General features: G+C 37.1%; 1 protein-coding gene across 1 annotated transcript; it reads left to right on the plus strand.

The window, feature by feature from the left end:
* Positions 1,620-9,472, plus strand: LOC104701061 (NHL repeat-containing protein 2-like). The gene is made up of 28 exons (XM_010416694.2): positions 1,620-2,057; positions 2,171-2,271; positions 2,402-2,458; positions 2,543-2,637; positions 2,848-2,947; positions 3,255-3,313; positions 3,632-3,756; positions 3,995-4,052; positions 4,375-4,462; positions 4,548-4,626; positions 5,033-5,084; positions 5,278-5,353; positions 5,499-5,609; positions 5,725-5,820; positions 6,102-6,224; positions 6,436-6,633; positions 6,710-6,814; positions 6,917-6,981; positions 7,067-7,160; positions 7,298-7,455; positions 7,539-7,588; positions 7,664-7,785; positions 7,941-8,048; positions 8,264-8,356; positions 8,447-8,483; positions 8,564-8,814; positions 8,907-9,056; positions 9,154-9,472. The coding sequence occupies exons 1-28, from the start codon at positions 1,691-1,693 to the stop codon at positions 9,313-9,315; spliced, it is 3,180 nt and encodes a 1,059-aa protein (XP_010414996.1). The 5' UTR covers positions 1,620-1,690; the 3' UTR covers positions 9,316-9,472.

Raw genomic sequence — 15,290 nt, forward strand, 5'->3', positions numbered from 1 at the left:
TTGCAAATTTCATTGACAGGAGTTCTAATTCTTGGGATATGGCTCAGCTTTCGGCTACGTTTGTACCGGAAGATGTTGCTATAATTTCTGCCTTACCGTTGTGACAACCGGATAAACCGGATTTGCCGGGATGGCACTTTACTAAGTCTGGTAAATATTCGGCTAAATTAGGATATCATTGTCTATGTTCTCATCGGACGGCTCCCTCTGGGCCGAACGTTTTTGGTCCAGATATTACACCTCTTCAGGCCTTTGTGTGGAAGATTAGGTGCCCACCAAAACTTTGTCATTTCATGTGGCAAGTTCTTTCAGGTTGTGTGGTGGTTACATCTAATCTACGGAAACGTGGTATGAGTTGTGATGCCACATGTGGTCTTTGTGGTTTTCAGGAGGAGACAATTAATCATACCCTTTTTGAATGTCCGCCTGCTAGACAAGTTTGGGCTCTGTCGCAGTTCCCGACAGCCCTGGGTGTTTTTCCATCGGCTTCAATTTTCACAAACATGGATTTTCTTTTTTGGCGTTTTACAAATGTTTCGACACATGAATTTTTTTCCTGGATCTTGTGGTATATATGGAAAGCGCGTAATGATAAACTCTTTAGTAATCTGGATTCCAATCCCCTAGCGATCTTGCGGCTAGAGGAGGATGAGGCAAAAGCATGGGCTTTGGCTCAAACAGAGGATTTAACGGTCGCATCGGCTATTCCTATTGAGGTTGTTCCCCGGGGAAGCAGTGCTCCTAGTTCTTTGGCGAGCTATATTTGTTTTGTCGATGGTTCATGGAAAGCAACAGACCGTTATGCAGGAAGAGGGTGGTTCTGCACGTCGCCCTTTGGTGACGTCCCCACTATGGGAGCTGCCAACCTTCGCCGTAGTCTGACCTCTCTCCATGCTGAGATTGAGGCCTTGTCTGGGCCATGCGATGTATGATTGGAGCGGATAACCAATCTGTTGTTTTTCTCACCGACTGCTCCGATTTAGTGAAGATGGTGTCTTCGCCTTCCGAGTGGCCAACTTTTACACCTTACTTGGAGGACATCCAAGCGGATAAGGAGGAGTTTACTTCCTTTTCATTAGTCTACGTCCCGCGTTCTCAGAATGGTAAAACGGATAATCTTGCGCAAGGCGCTCGCACAGTTCCGCATTTAGTTACCTATGTTAACAATGTACCTTCGTATTGACTTGTTTGAGCCAACCTAGTATCCTTTGATGTTNAAAAAAAAAAAAAAAAAAAAAAAAGAAAGGAATTGATTTCTAGCAATGTCATAACATGTGAAAAATATATCATAGTGATTTGTATACTACTAGCAGTAAATGCTTTCAACAAGGTTGGCGATGTGGTCTTTCTAGCAGTAAATGCCCCTAGTGGCTAGTGCGTGTGCGTTATTAACAAGAATCGTGACCAATCGATCAAGTTCATATGTCCTCCTGTTTGACCATCCATTGAATTAGATTTATGGATCACAAGTCATACAAAAAACACACTCTTTATCATATCCAAAAAATAAAACTTAGACCATATGAAAAGTCGAAAATGTTCATGCTATGATAAAAACACATGAGGGTAATTTCGACATTTGGTTGGATAAATTAACACCCGCCACTAAAAAAACCACAACCAAAATCTCTCACAGTTCAAAACGACTTCGAGAAAAAAAAAACAAAAATCAAAGCAAAAAAAAAAAAAAATGGCTTTGAAACTAACTTCTCCGCCTTCAATTTTCTCACAATCAAGGAGATTATCATCTCCGTTGATTCCAGTAAGATCAAAATCCACACCAAGAGCATCTTCATTCCCCGGATTCCGATCGAGAACCGGAGTTTATTCAAGCAAACCGGCGCTTCCGTCGTCGTCTACGAAAGTGAGTGTGGCGGCGGAGAGTCCTCCGGCGACAGTAACGGCGGATGATTGGGAGAAAGTATCGGCGGTTCTGTTTGATATGGACGGTGTGCTTTGTAACAGTGAGGAGCTTTCTAGACGCGCCGCCGTCGATGTTTTCGCTGAGATGGGAGTTGAAGTCACTGAGGATGATTTCATTCCTTTTACGGGAAAAGGTAAAAGTTTTTTTTTTTTTAAGGATTGGGCAAATCAATTTGTGAAGATTTAGTGATTTTTATGTTAATGTGTGTGTGTTTTGATTGATTTATTTGGTTTGGGGAATTCACAGGTGAAGCCAAGTTTTTAGGAGGCGTTGCTTCTATCAAAGGAGTACAAGGATTTGATACGGATGCATTGAAAAAGAGGTTCTTTGAGATATATCTCGATAAGGTGATGTTTTTGTGCTTCTTGATTAAAAAACACTTTGGATTGGAACTGTCTTTTTATTAGGGATGGATAAGAGAAACTTGTTGATGTTCTTGAATGATAAAAGTAATGTCCTGTTCTCTACTGATTATAGTATGCGACGCCTGAATCTGGGATTGGTTTTCCTGGAGCACTCGAGCTTGTTACTGAGGTGAGGAAAAACTGAAGTTGTTGTGAACAATGATAGTTTTGAGGCTGGTAGATTATATGATTTGCTGCGAAAATTTTGAAACAGTGTAAGAATAGAGGCCTTAAAGTTGCTGTTGCATCTAGTGCTGACCGTATCAAAGTGGATGCGAACCTGAAAGCTGCTGGTTTGTCTTTGACCATGTAAGACTACAGCAATCTAACATCTCTTTAGTATTCATTTCATATTCCAGTGTGGTATCTGTCACAAATCTGACTGTAATAGACCATTCTATATGTTATTGAGTTTTTTATTATTATTCTGCTGTTTAATCTCTTTTACTATGTCATTGGAGATGTATCTGCGCCTTGAGGTTCCATGTCTAAATACATGTCAGTGATGTTAACTTTCAGGTTTGATGCCATTGTTTCAGCAGACGCTTTTGAGAATTTGAAACCATCTCCAGATATTTTCTTGGCTGCTGCAAAGATCTTGGGTGCGCCAACAAGCGAGGTAATAGTCAACACTTCTTGTAATATTATATCGAGATGAGGAAAAATCTTCACACACCTACACCTTTTTTGAAATCATAGATAAAAACCAAAAATATTTGTAGTCACTTAGAAGTCTCATGGAATAGATGAACAAGCCTTAGGGAAGAGAACTCTATATTTCAAAGTATTTGTTATTGTGCCAACGACATGACTAGTTGTATATTTGCGCATTCTTGAAGGTGTAAGAGTTTACTTCATCTGCTAGACTTACAGATCTTGTTTACTTGTTTTTCAGTAGAGCTAGTTTCTTTTGTACAATTTTGTAGTGTGTTGTTATTGAAGATGCGCTTGCTGGAGTCCAAGCTGCCCAAGCTGCCAACATGAGGTATGTCAAATTTTGCTATTCTTTCTTTATTTTGAATACAGACAATTTAATTTGATACATTATTAGTAACTTCAAGATGCCACGTCTGTAGATTTTCTAGATTAGTGCTTTATGTCAATTCCATCCGTTTGCCTTATTCATATTGTTTTATTTATTTTAACTATTAGCAAAACATCACTTATGGAGTTCAAAATGCTTAGAATAAATATAGCTTGAGTAATGTAGAACTAAGAAGTTCTAGCTTCGTCATTGGTAAATCCATCTACTTGCTTTATTAGCTCTGGAGTAAGATAGTTTTTATTCATTCTAAATTTGCAGATGTATAGCTGTAAAAACTTCTTTATCTGAAGCAATTCTTAAAGACGCTGGTCCGTCAATGATCCGCGACGATATTGGAAACATTTCAATCAATGACATTCTCACTGGTGGCTCAGATTCTACCAGTATGTAGTCTCAAAGAAATTCGATGGAAAAATATCGTTCTTTCCATTTGTATTTATCTCTTGTTTAATCCTTTTGATCAACTTTTGAATAAAGGGGCTTTCTTTGTAACGACATTACCCATTTAAAACATTCTTCTCTACTGTACGTATAGAGTTATAATTCGGCAAATCCATGAATTTTTCTTCATCTAGTTCATAGTGGCTTATACTCTTTTTACATGCTTGAGTACTTACGCAGGAAATTCCACAGCAATACTCGAAGAGAACAGGGCCAGTGAAAAAACCAGCGATAATGGGTAAGAAAGGTTCTTTTATCTAGATTATCTTATTGATGCAAGTAGTTTGGTGTTGAGAACTAAGTCTAGGGTTCTGTTTATATTATGCAAATAGTTAATTCGAGCCATCTACGGAGAGAGACATTTATGATTTGCAATGTTAATGTGAAGGAACACTTTGTATGTATCTCATGGACTTCAAGAAAACGTTGGGATTGTAGAATTTTGAAAAACCCTGAAATTTTTACTCATTGACTGGTTTCATCATTGGAGAATGAAACAAATAATATGGGCATGTGGAAAATTTCATATACTTGAGATTGCAGATGCAATTTTCCAACAGGTTTCAGGGCTCCCGACGAGATATACTGAGGTACGCAAGTCTTGGCATTTCTCTTTCTTGTGTCTACTTTGCTGCCACCAACTGGAAGGTAAACCTGAAAAACATGCATTCAAGAATAATTTTTGCTGTCAAAGCTTTTGTTTGATCTTATGGAATTGCTGTTATATGTATAGGCAATGCAATATGCTTCTCCGAAAGCTTTGTGGAATGCATTGGTTGGAGCAAAAACCCCTTCTTTTACACAGAACCAAGGTTTGGCCTATTTTCCAAATTTCCATGACTAAAACATAGCTTTCTGGAATGGTTATATCGACATAAATTCTTTCATATCAAACGGTTTACTGTAGTAAAGGAGAACTCTTGTGTCAAAAATAGACAGAATGTTTTTAACTTATAACCAACCTCATTTTGCAACATATCTGTTTCAGTAGTCGCAAATTTCATCAAGATGAACTAGTCCACAGGTCTAATACATTTTTGATAGTGTTAAATTTACACTGATTTTTTGTTTCTAAATGCAAGTATGGATATAAACGAACAGATCTTGGACCAGAAAGTTTTTCTAATAGAATTTCTCTAAAAGAACATTCTATGTAGTTTAATCTTTACTGAATTCGGATGTAAACGAAGCTACCTGGTTTTTTGTCTTACCTTGTAGGTGAAGGAAGAGTGCACCAGTTTGTTGATTATATTGCTGATCTAGAGAGCAAGTAAGTATAACTATTTGATAATGATTCAATTTCATACAATGCAAGGCAAGAGTTCGATAATTAGGTAATTCCATCGTTAAAAGAGATTATAGACTACATAAATTATAAATTATCACAAGTGGAAAAAAAAAACTGTGGATGATCTGCTGTTCTGACTTGTGTGGGTGCTCTGTTTCTATTGTTTTATTTCTAGGCAAACGGCTACAGCTGTGCCAGAATTCCCTTCTAAACTCGACTGGCTAAACACTGCCCCTCTCCAGTTGCGCCGGGTAAATTCTGTTTAAAATTATCGAACATATGTTGAGGTTTTTCAATGAATTAAGAGGATGTTGGTTTCAACTCTCGGAAGAGATGAGATAAATTGCTTTGCACATGCTTCAATGAATTAAGTAGCTTTGTCATTTTTTTGAGCAGGATTTAAAAGGAAAAGTGGTTATACTTGATTTTTGGACGTACTGCTGCATAAACTGTATGCACGTATTACCGGATCTAGATTTTCTTGAGAAGAAGTACAAGGACATGCCAGTGAGTCTTTTGCTATTGCTGCACTCTTATATATATTATTTTTGATCTTCAAGCATTTGAAATTTCACTAGGGGTGACCAAAGCTTCAACCTATGATTTTCCATCTGTGTTACAGTTCACCGTTGTGGGTGTACACTCCGCTAAGTTCGACAATGAGAAGGATTTAGAAGCCATACGAAATGCAGTTCTACGCTATGATATCAGCCACCCGGTAATTCCAAGTTAACCTTTTTTAAATTTCTTATAATTTTTTCCTAATTATTTGTGAGATTGGTTACTTATGCTAATTCCTGGATTTACGAAGAAATGTAGTCATGGATTCACATTTCCTTATTGGAAAGCGGAATTTCGCATTTTTGTATACCACCAGTGTTAATTGTTTGCATTCTCCTCAAAGTTCTCTCTTTAGATACTTTTTCAGAGTTATGTTATAACTATTATTGATAAATTATTGGTATATTCACTTAATTAGTTATCCCTCTCACTTTGAAGGTCGTGAACGATGGTGACATGTACATGTGGAGAGAGCTCGGTATCAACTCGTGGCCTACATTTGCTGTGGTTTCTCCAAATGGCAAAGTCATTGCACAAATTGCCGGAGAAGGTCGCCGCAAAGTAACATATTTAGCTCTCATCCCTATAAATTTATAGCAAGACAAGAATCTCACGTTGTTGCTAAATTTGTTGTTTTCATTTTAGAGTGCTAAAGAGAGAAAACACCAATACTCTGTTTCTCTAAAACGCTTTTTACGTGAATATATATTTAGTCAAATTCACATTCCACATGAAAAATCGCTTGACTGTTCTTTGGTATTTTCCTTTGAAGGATCTTGATGACTTGGTGGCAGCAGCTCTGACGTATTATGGTGGAAAGAATGTATTAGACAGTACTCCACTTCAAACACGTTTGGAGAAAGACAACGATCCACGTTTGGCGACGTCGCCATTGAAATTTCCGGGGAAGTTGGCTATTGATACTCTTAATAACAGGCTATTCATCTCAGACAGTAACCATAACCGTATTGTATGTCCTTGCTATTGTAGATAATCTTTGCTATCTCTTCTTGTTGTCTAATATGAGTATTCTGTGTGATTTGCAGATTGTAACTGATCTTGAAGGAAAGTTCATCATGCAAATTGGTAGCACTGGAGAAGAAGGTTTCCAAGATGGTTCCTTCGAAGATGCTGCATTTAATCGTCCTCAGGTACATATGAAAGTCCCACTTTGTATTAATCGTTCCTCGATAGGTTCCGAACCACATGAGCTTTGTTGTTACATACATGATTGGATGATTGTATTTTTTCAGGGACTCGCTTATAATGCTAAGAAGAATCTTCTTTATGTTGCTGACACCGAGAATCATGCTTTGAGGTATGTATGTCTTAATGCAAATATGAATCTTAAACTCTTTCGTTCTACATCTTATTTTCGAGTTTCATTAATTGGTGTTCCCTAGAGAGATTGATTTTGTCAACGAGAGAGTACGGACTCTGGCTGGTAATGGAACTAAAGGCTCAGACTACCAAGGTGGAAAAAAAGGAACCAAACAGGCAAGGGACTTGACTCAGAACGTCTTTTCTTTTCAGATTTATTTAGAACTACATATTGACTCGACAATATTCTCGAGTAAATGTTATTCTTTCAGAGGCTAAAGAATAAGAACAGTGTTGGACTTTGAAATTTTCAGCTTTTGAATTCTCCTTGGGACGTATGCTTTGAGCCGGTGAATGAGAAGGTATACGTTGCAATGGCAGGTCAGCACCAAATTTGGGAGTACAATGTGCTTGATGGTATTACTCGAGTTTTCAGTGGAAACGGCTATGAAAGAAACCTCAACGGTTCTACGTATGTATACACTAGATTTTGAAATTACTTATTACTTGACGTGTGCCTTTTTCTTATGCTATATAATGTGTGTGTTAATGCAGCGCTCAGACTACATCATTTGCTCAGCCGTCAGGAATCTCATTAGGCCCTGGTAATTACTACAAACTTCGAACGTATCACTTCTATCACGAATTCGTATTGAGTTCTATGTGTAATGTGAGTGTAGATTTGAAGGAAGCATATATTGCTGATAGTGAGAGCAGTTCTATTCGTGCCCTTAATCTTCAAACTGGAGGATCAAGATTGCTCGCTGGTGGTGATCCGTATTTCTCTGAGAATCTTTTCAAGGTAGTGACTTGATTCGTCTTATCCAACAATATTAGTATTCAGAGATATTGTAGCACTTGTAAATCCATGCTTAAACTCTTCCCTGGCATTTCCAGTGGATTTAGAAGGTTCCATCTCTACACATTCGTCTCTAACATGGGTTAATTCTTGAACAGTTTGGAGACAATGATGGCGTGGGAGCAGAAGTTCTCCTACAACATCCGTTAGGTGTATTATGCACAAAGGATGGTCAAATTTATCTAACAGATAGTTATAACCACAAGGTAACTTCATATGGAGTGTTCAAGAAAACATCTGTCAATATAGATATGAACCAAAGAGGGTACACGATTTATATGATCAACTCGAGAGAGAATTCCTTTATTGGATGGATCATGCGGATTGCCATGAACATAGTTTTGAACAACTCTGTTACAAATATTATAATAGAAACATTCTTGACTTTTACAAGATCTTAACTTTGAACTTTCATGTGTAGATTAAGAAGCTGGACCCTGTAACCAAACGTGTTGTTACTGTCGCTGGAACGGGAAAAGCTGGTTTCAAGGATGGGAAGGTCAAGGGTGCTCAGGTTTGATCTACGTTTCTACAATCTTATACACTGATTAAATAGAAAGTCTGATTTGTTAGTTGGACATTACTTTTCCTCTGTCTATTGTAGCTTTCAGAGCCTGCAGGACTTGCTCTAACTGAAAACGGTAACTTTCTGGTTCTTTTAACAGTTATTAATGAGCGAAGGGTTGAGTACAAATTCCGTTGCCTAATTTTTTTTTTTCAGGGAAGCTGTTCGTGGCGGATACAAACAATAGCCTAATCAGATACATAGATTTAAACAAAGGAGAAGAAGCAGAAATTCTTACATTGGAGTTAAAAGGTGTTCAACCGCCAATGCCAAAAGCAAAATCCTTGAGACGTTTGAGAAAACGTGCCTCAGCTGATACAAAGATTGTCAAAGTGGATTCTGTTACATCTCGCGAAGGAGATTTGAATCTCAAAATCTCATTACCAGATGGCTACCATTTCTCCAAGGTCAAGATCTCTTTGCACTCTCTCTCTTTTTCCACTTCCTAATTTGTCTATCTCGATCTTAATCAAGTATACATATTGCTCGTTTTGCACAGGAAGCGCGGAGTAAGTTTGTGGTAGATGTGGAGCCTGAAAATGAAGTAGCAATAGATCCAATGGAAGGAAGCCTCAGTCCCGAAGGTTCAACGATGCTTCATTTTAGACAATCTTCAACTTCGGCTTCTGTTGTAAAAATCAGTTGCAAGGTTTGCTCCTACATAACTAATTGTTTGAAAGGCTTCAATTGTTGCTTGTTTTGCTTTTACTTCTTACAAAAATAACATATGAAATCTTTAATTGCAGGTATATTATTGCAAAGAAGACGAGGTTTGCTTGTATCAGTCCGTACAGTTTGAGGTCCCTTTCAAGGTGAAATCAGAATCATCTGCTTCTCCGACGATCACATTTACCGTTAAACCGAGAGCATCTTATGCCGGTGGGTTACAGCTTCAAGGTACTAGCTGAACCACATGATCACAATATGATTAAATAACCACAGGTATATATGAATATATTCCATCAACATATATTTGTGTTATGTGGAGGATTGATCAATCCAACTCAGAAAGATAAAAAGAATGTAACTACTTATAACCTATTTAAATTTTGTATGGTCTATTCATTTGGTGTGCCTGTAAAGATACCAACAACAACAAACCTGAATATAATGAGAAAAAAATACAAAAAAAACAAAAAAAAAACATCAGGAGATTATACAACTTCGCTATTTTCTCCTCCACAAAATGCTTATCCTAACCGCATCTGGTCGAGTACATTGACTTTTTTCTTCTGTGTTTTCGTTTGTAATAATGCATTTAACTGTTTTGAGATTTCTTTAACTTTGCAAAGCAACTTCCCATTTCTCTCTATAAGTGCACACCGGCTTTGCTATTTTCCTATTTCTTACCCTAACTAAATAGTCTTTGTGAATCTATGATTTTGAACTACTCACGATCATCTCCCATAGCTTCTTCTTCTTCTTCTTCTTCTTCTTAACTTCGAAATTGGAGATGAAATGTCCTCGCTAGCTTCCGTGGACCAGACTGAAACGCTGTCCCGCTTTTTTTATAAAGATAAATAATATTCTAGTAATCTCATACTCACTAACAATCTAACCCCAATCAAACTACAGCGGATAACAAAAACGATACCATTAAACCAATAAAATATTCAATAATCAAATAACCAATAATAATTCCATACCAACTTAAACAATAATCCAATCCAACATAAAAAAAGAACCATCAATCCTAAATTCTAAGACTCAACTCTAGCAACCTAACAGAAGTCAGACAACAACCAATCGAGCCACTAAAACATCTTCCTCTTCATTGCCTTGATTCCACGATCACACTTGCCTTTACCTGCACCACAAACACAAATTGAGATGCATGAATATTTTATCAACACTCAGTGAGGCAATCCTCCAAGTGATGAAATATTTTATAAACACTCAGTAAAGCCTTCTTACAAGCATCCCATGTGGTAATAGCACCATTTGGTAGTGTCTCCTCCCATAGGTGTACTTTGTCTCCAAGTGAGAAGGGAAACAATCTGAGCTTAAAGCCATCCTCACTAACACCATTAATCTTGGTGAAGCCAAATAGCCTATTTAAAAGATACTTGATAAAAAATACCAGAGAATGTGAACAAGTAAACAGTTTTGTTACTGTTTCTAGGGTCTGTAACAATCCAAAAGATACTTGATAAAAAATCATGACAACCAATTAAAAGCCCTACCATTTGACGGGCTGGTAGTTGACGTGTGAGCAAAATTAGAGATCTAGAAACTGTTTTTTTCTTCTTTATTTTAAGGTGAGATATCAAAGAAGAAGGGGTTGAAGGATGTTTATATATATATATATATATATATATATATATATATATTTATATATTATTTTTTTATCTTTTATTTTTGTTTATTAGTGATTTTTTTTTAATTAAAATGTCAAAGCTGACACATTTATATTGGTCAAATGACGTGTTTTATAGTATAAAGGATATTTTGGAGTGTCTTAAATTGTTGAGAGGAACCATAAATCAGTAGTGTCCATGCAAGGAAACATATGAATGTTGTCTTTATGATTTTGTTCGTATGGATTTTCTTTCTCTTTTTGTTAGGCCCAATGAAATAGAAATGATCGAGAAAATTGTGAAAGTAATAGATATCTAATACATATAGTTCACGATTGTGAATGTAGACAAGTCATTTTCAGACAAAAGATTTTCAATAGTAAGATTCGGGGTGCTTCCAAAATTAGATCTTTAACTTGAGTCAATTGTAAAATTAACCACCTTTTTTTTCTTTCTCCAACATTTGACACTTTCTCCCAATTAAATCCTTATGTGTTCATTGTATTCACAATTAAATCTTTGTGTGTTCATTGTATTCACAAAAATGCTACTATTTCTGATTTATTTGAATTTCTTGCGAAAATGTTTATTACATCCATATCCTCATCTTTTTTTTTATTTACGGTTGTGCCACCGCCATCAATTTTCCAACAACCATGAACAACCAAATTTGAAGCTCTCAATGCTTCAACAACCCGAATTTGTGAGCTTAAATAACACCCAATGCTATGAGAACTTCATTTTCTTCCATCTCCTCTCTATTTTAATCCAAAAAAATTTGCAAGTGCATTCATCTTGTTATATGTCGTGATTCTTGGATAGTGATTAAATTGGTGTTGGGTTTCTTCCGTGTTGACTAAAGACGACGTCCTCGATGCTTGACATTGCAAAACAACCACCGATAAGGTTATTTTCCGGTAGATTTTGTGATTTTTCTTGATTTTTTGTCAAAATTAGACTTCATTTGTTAGTCCAACCGTCATAATATCATGTAAAGTCTACTATGTGGTCAGTTTTGCAATTAAAAATTTATCGAGTTTCGAGCCCGTAGACTGAAATTTCATTCTCCTTAATTTCATTTGAAAACAAAAAAAATATGGTCTAGACTGCATTATAAACTTTTCGTCGGATACTTCGTTTGCAGTCTAGTAAGGTGTATTTTTGCAATTGACCAAATTCTTGACTTTTTAGTTACGATTGCCGGACGAAGTCTTCTTACCATAATAAAATAGTAGACTTCTATTTTGGCTATTTTGGGGGTTGACCAAAATATAAAAATATTGACCGGAATATTATTGATTTAAAATAAATTAGTTGACTGCAAAAGAAGTCTACTAATTAAATAAATTAAAATGTTGGTCAACCCTAAAAATGACCACGGAGGACTGCAAACGAAGTCAACGTGTCTAGAGACTTCGTTTGAAGTCTATTTGGAGAAAGTCAAACTTGGTCAACTGCATTAAGTGATTGGTGTTGTATCGGCCCACATACATCAATATGCACAATCTCAAGTTTTTCTTTTGTTTTCGTTTGAGATTATTTTGGAAAGCTATTCTGATTTTTGCCATGATCATATTTCTACGGTTTCTTTCGACACCCTTCTTCTGTGTGTTTGTTACTCTTGTGACAACCACACCACATTTTGCCTTGGTTGACATGATTGTTGGTGTTGTCATTGTCATACATTTTTAGGTTTTCATACATCTTTAGCTTTTCATACATCTACGTAATGATTGGAGTTAACCAATCAAACTTGTGGAGATCCTTGGTATTCATCCTTCAACGCATTCCACACCTCTTTCGATGATGCTGCTGCTGCGATTCGTGAGAAGATTTGATCAGTTACGACAGTTTGCAAAATTTGCAAAGCCACCGTATCATTCGCCTCTGTTTCTTCTCTGAGTGTCTTTGCTCTTGCAGTTATAGGGGTTTCTCCCTCTTGCACCGGTCCAGCCGGCACGCCTTCGTTAACCACTGACCATAGTTTTCTGGTTCAGATTCTGGTTGCCATGTTGATGTTCCAGAAGTCGTATTTTTCCCCATTGAATATAGGGATCACTTGATGTGAGGAGCCTTGCATCGTATCTGATTTTTGATGATAACGATATGATCTCTCTTATTATATCTTTTAGTGTTTTCTCTCTTGTCCTCTAAATCACAAAGCTCTGATACCTTGTTGATGTTTTGTGTTTGTGTTTACGATGATGAAAAACAGAGTAAGAAAGTAATACTTTTATTGATATGAAACTGTATTGTATTACAGACTCGATTGTGTTGTGTTATAAAGACCCGATCTATACTTATATAAACCGAACCATTGTGTTCTGTGATAACTTACCAGACATGACTCTTTGATCTAAGGACACAAGTGTCAAACAAAGAAGAACAAGACGATGATAGTATGTCTAATGGAACATTTGAATCTGAATCAGGGGAAGCGTCCACTGGAGAAGATGATGATAGTTATTGTGGTTGCGATTCTGAGGAAATGTACTTTTCAGAACAATAATTTTTTGATTATTGCTTTGATGGTCTCTTTGATTGGACATCTGAATCTGAATCAGGAGCCTCAGCTGGATATGTCGATAATATAATAGCTAACAAGAGATTTGCTTCTGAATCTTGTGATGCCTTTGACAATGAATACGATGAATAGGGAGACAAATCAGAATGAGGGTATCGTGAGATGAAGGTGACTACGAATCTGTGACAAGGAAGAGTCTGATGAAGACCTAGGCTCCAATCGTTGTTGCTTCCTCCTCACAAAACCGTAAATCCCATTCGGCGACAGCATTTGGTACTCCCCAACATGCATATAGATAGGCGTCTAACAAAGAAGACAATAATGAGGGAGACAAATTTAAATCTGTGTCGAAAGAAAAAGATCAATACTTGAAAATCTACACTACAAAGACAACCATACCTTTTGCAAATATTTGAAATAATTCTCTAATTGAATATGAGATATATCTTCGTTGATACGATTGAGATATCACAACAAATTAACAACTCGCTTAGAGCATCTCTATTGGTTATACCTTTGGGATGTCTTTTAATTTTTTAATAATAAAAGCAAAAAAAAAATGTTGTAATCATAGTTATTCATAGATATGTGTCTTTGCATAGATATTTTTTGATACTTAGAGACATATGACGTGTCAAGAAACCTTGGATCAGGTATGGATCTCTGTTGAGACTCCTTAACCCCAAAGGCGTCGACTTTCCTCGGGAAAAGACCAAACAAACAAAGAAAAGAGGAAACTTGCTCTGTTCTAGCGGAAATTCACAAAACAGAGGAATTGATGTTTGATGCAGAGAAAGCACGGAGAGAAAATAAGATGAGTTGCAGAGAAGTAAAAGAGAGAACACAAGCAAGTTTGGTAACCCAGTTCACTCCCAAAAGGGTGGCTACGTCTGGGCCGAGTCACAGCTCGGAATCCACTAAAGTCTGAGATTGTTTTTACAAGATAGAGTTTACAAGTGACCGTCTAATACCCTTCACTAGTGTTTAGACTCACTTTGTAGAACTCTCACTAAAAGCTCAAAAGTAATCTCTCCTTCTCACAATCTCGAAAGTTATCTCACTAAAACCCTCTCTACTCATAAGCACCTATTTATAACCATATAAATTAGGGCTTCCTTATGTAAAGACAAGTCGCTTTCCTTGCAATCCGTATTGCCGGTTTCAGTCTTGAAAACACGCTTTGTCGAAGTCAAAGCCAAGACGTCCATATCACTTCTGGGCACATACAGACAAAATATCCTTATGGCTGAACCGCGAAAAACTTCTTCTCGCCGGTTCCCCATGAATGTGGTCCCAAAAATAAACTTAACCTGGGTTTGGATTACTTCACCATGGTTAGCTTCCAATGGACACATTGCTTTGACATTTAAACTTAGCTTGGTGCTCAAGTCTTCGTCTTCACAAATCTCCATCTGAAGACATGAGGATCAAGCCAATCAACAACACACAACAATAGAGAGAGATTAGTAAAACCTGACTTTAGTTCCCTAGATTCCTGACTCGGCTTCCCTGAGTTTATTACTCAGACTTGACCTGCAGCAAGTTCAAAGCAGCTTTAAACTTGCACACAAGCACGATCTTGGTGAAGATATCCGCAGGATTGATTTCAGTGGATATCTTAGTCACCTCCACCACTCCATCTTCAATTACCTCACAGATGTACTGGTACCTTATGTCAATGTGTTTCGTTATTTCATGATGCACATTGTTCTTCGAGAGTGAAATGGCACTCTACGAATCACAGAATATCTCCACACTATTCTGTTCATAACCGAAATCTTTCAGTAGCCCTCTTAGCCAAACAGCTTCCTTTACAACTTCTGTTAATGCCATGTACTCAGACTCGGTTGTAGAGAGAGATACAACTCTCTGCTGACCAGACTTCCAACTTATGGTGTTACCTCCTAGAGTAAACACCAGGCCTGTGATAGATCTTCTTCTGTCAGGATCAGAACCATAGTCAGCATCATAATATCCTTCAATAATGAACTCTGAATCCTTCTTCTTGTAGCATAGCTTTGTGTTTAGAGTCCCCTTGATGTACTTTAGCACCCACTTGACT

The sequence above is a fragment of the Camelina sativa genome, chromosome 7 (genome assembly GCF_000633955.1).
Source record: "Camelina sativa cultivar DH55 chromosome 7, Cs, whole genome shotgun sequence".
Lineage (NCBI taxonomy): Eukaryota > Viridiplantae > Streptophyta > Magnoliopsida > Brassicales > Brassicaceae > Camelina > Camelina sativa.

Coding starts and splice junctions, on each gene's coding strand:
- LOC104701061 (XM_010416694.2), top strand. CDS start 1,691: ATGGCTTTGAAACTAACTTCTCCGCCTTCAATTTTCTCACAATCAAGG. Junction 6,982..7,066: donor ACCGAGAATCATGCTTTGAG/GTATGTATGTCT, acceptor GGTGTTCCCTAG/AGAGATTGATTTTGTCAACG. Junction 8,484..8,563: donor ACTTGCTCTAACTGAAAACG/GTAACTTTCTGG, acceptor TTTTTTTTTCAG/GGAAGCTGTTCGTGGCGGAT.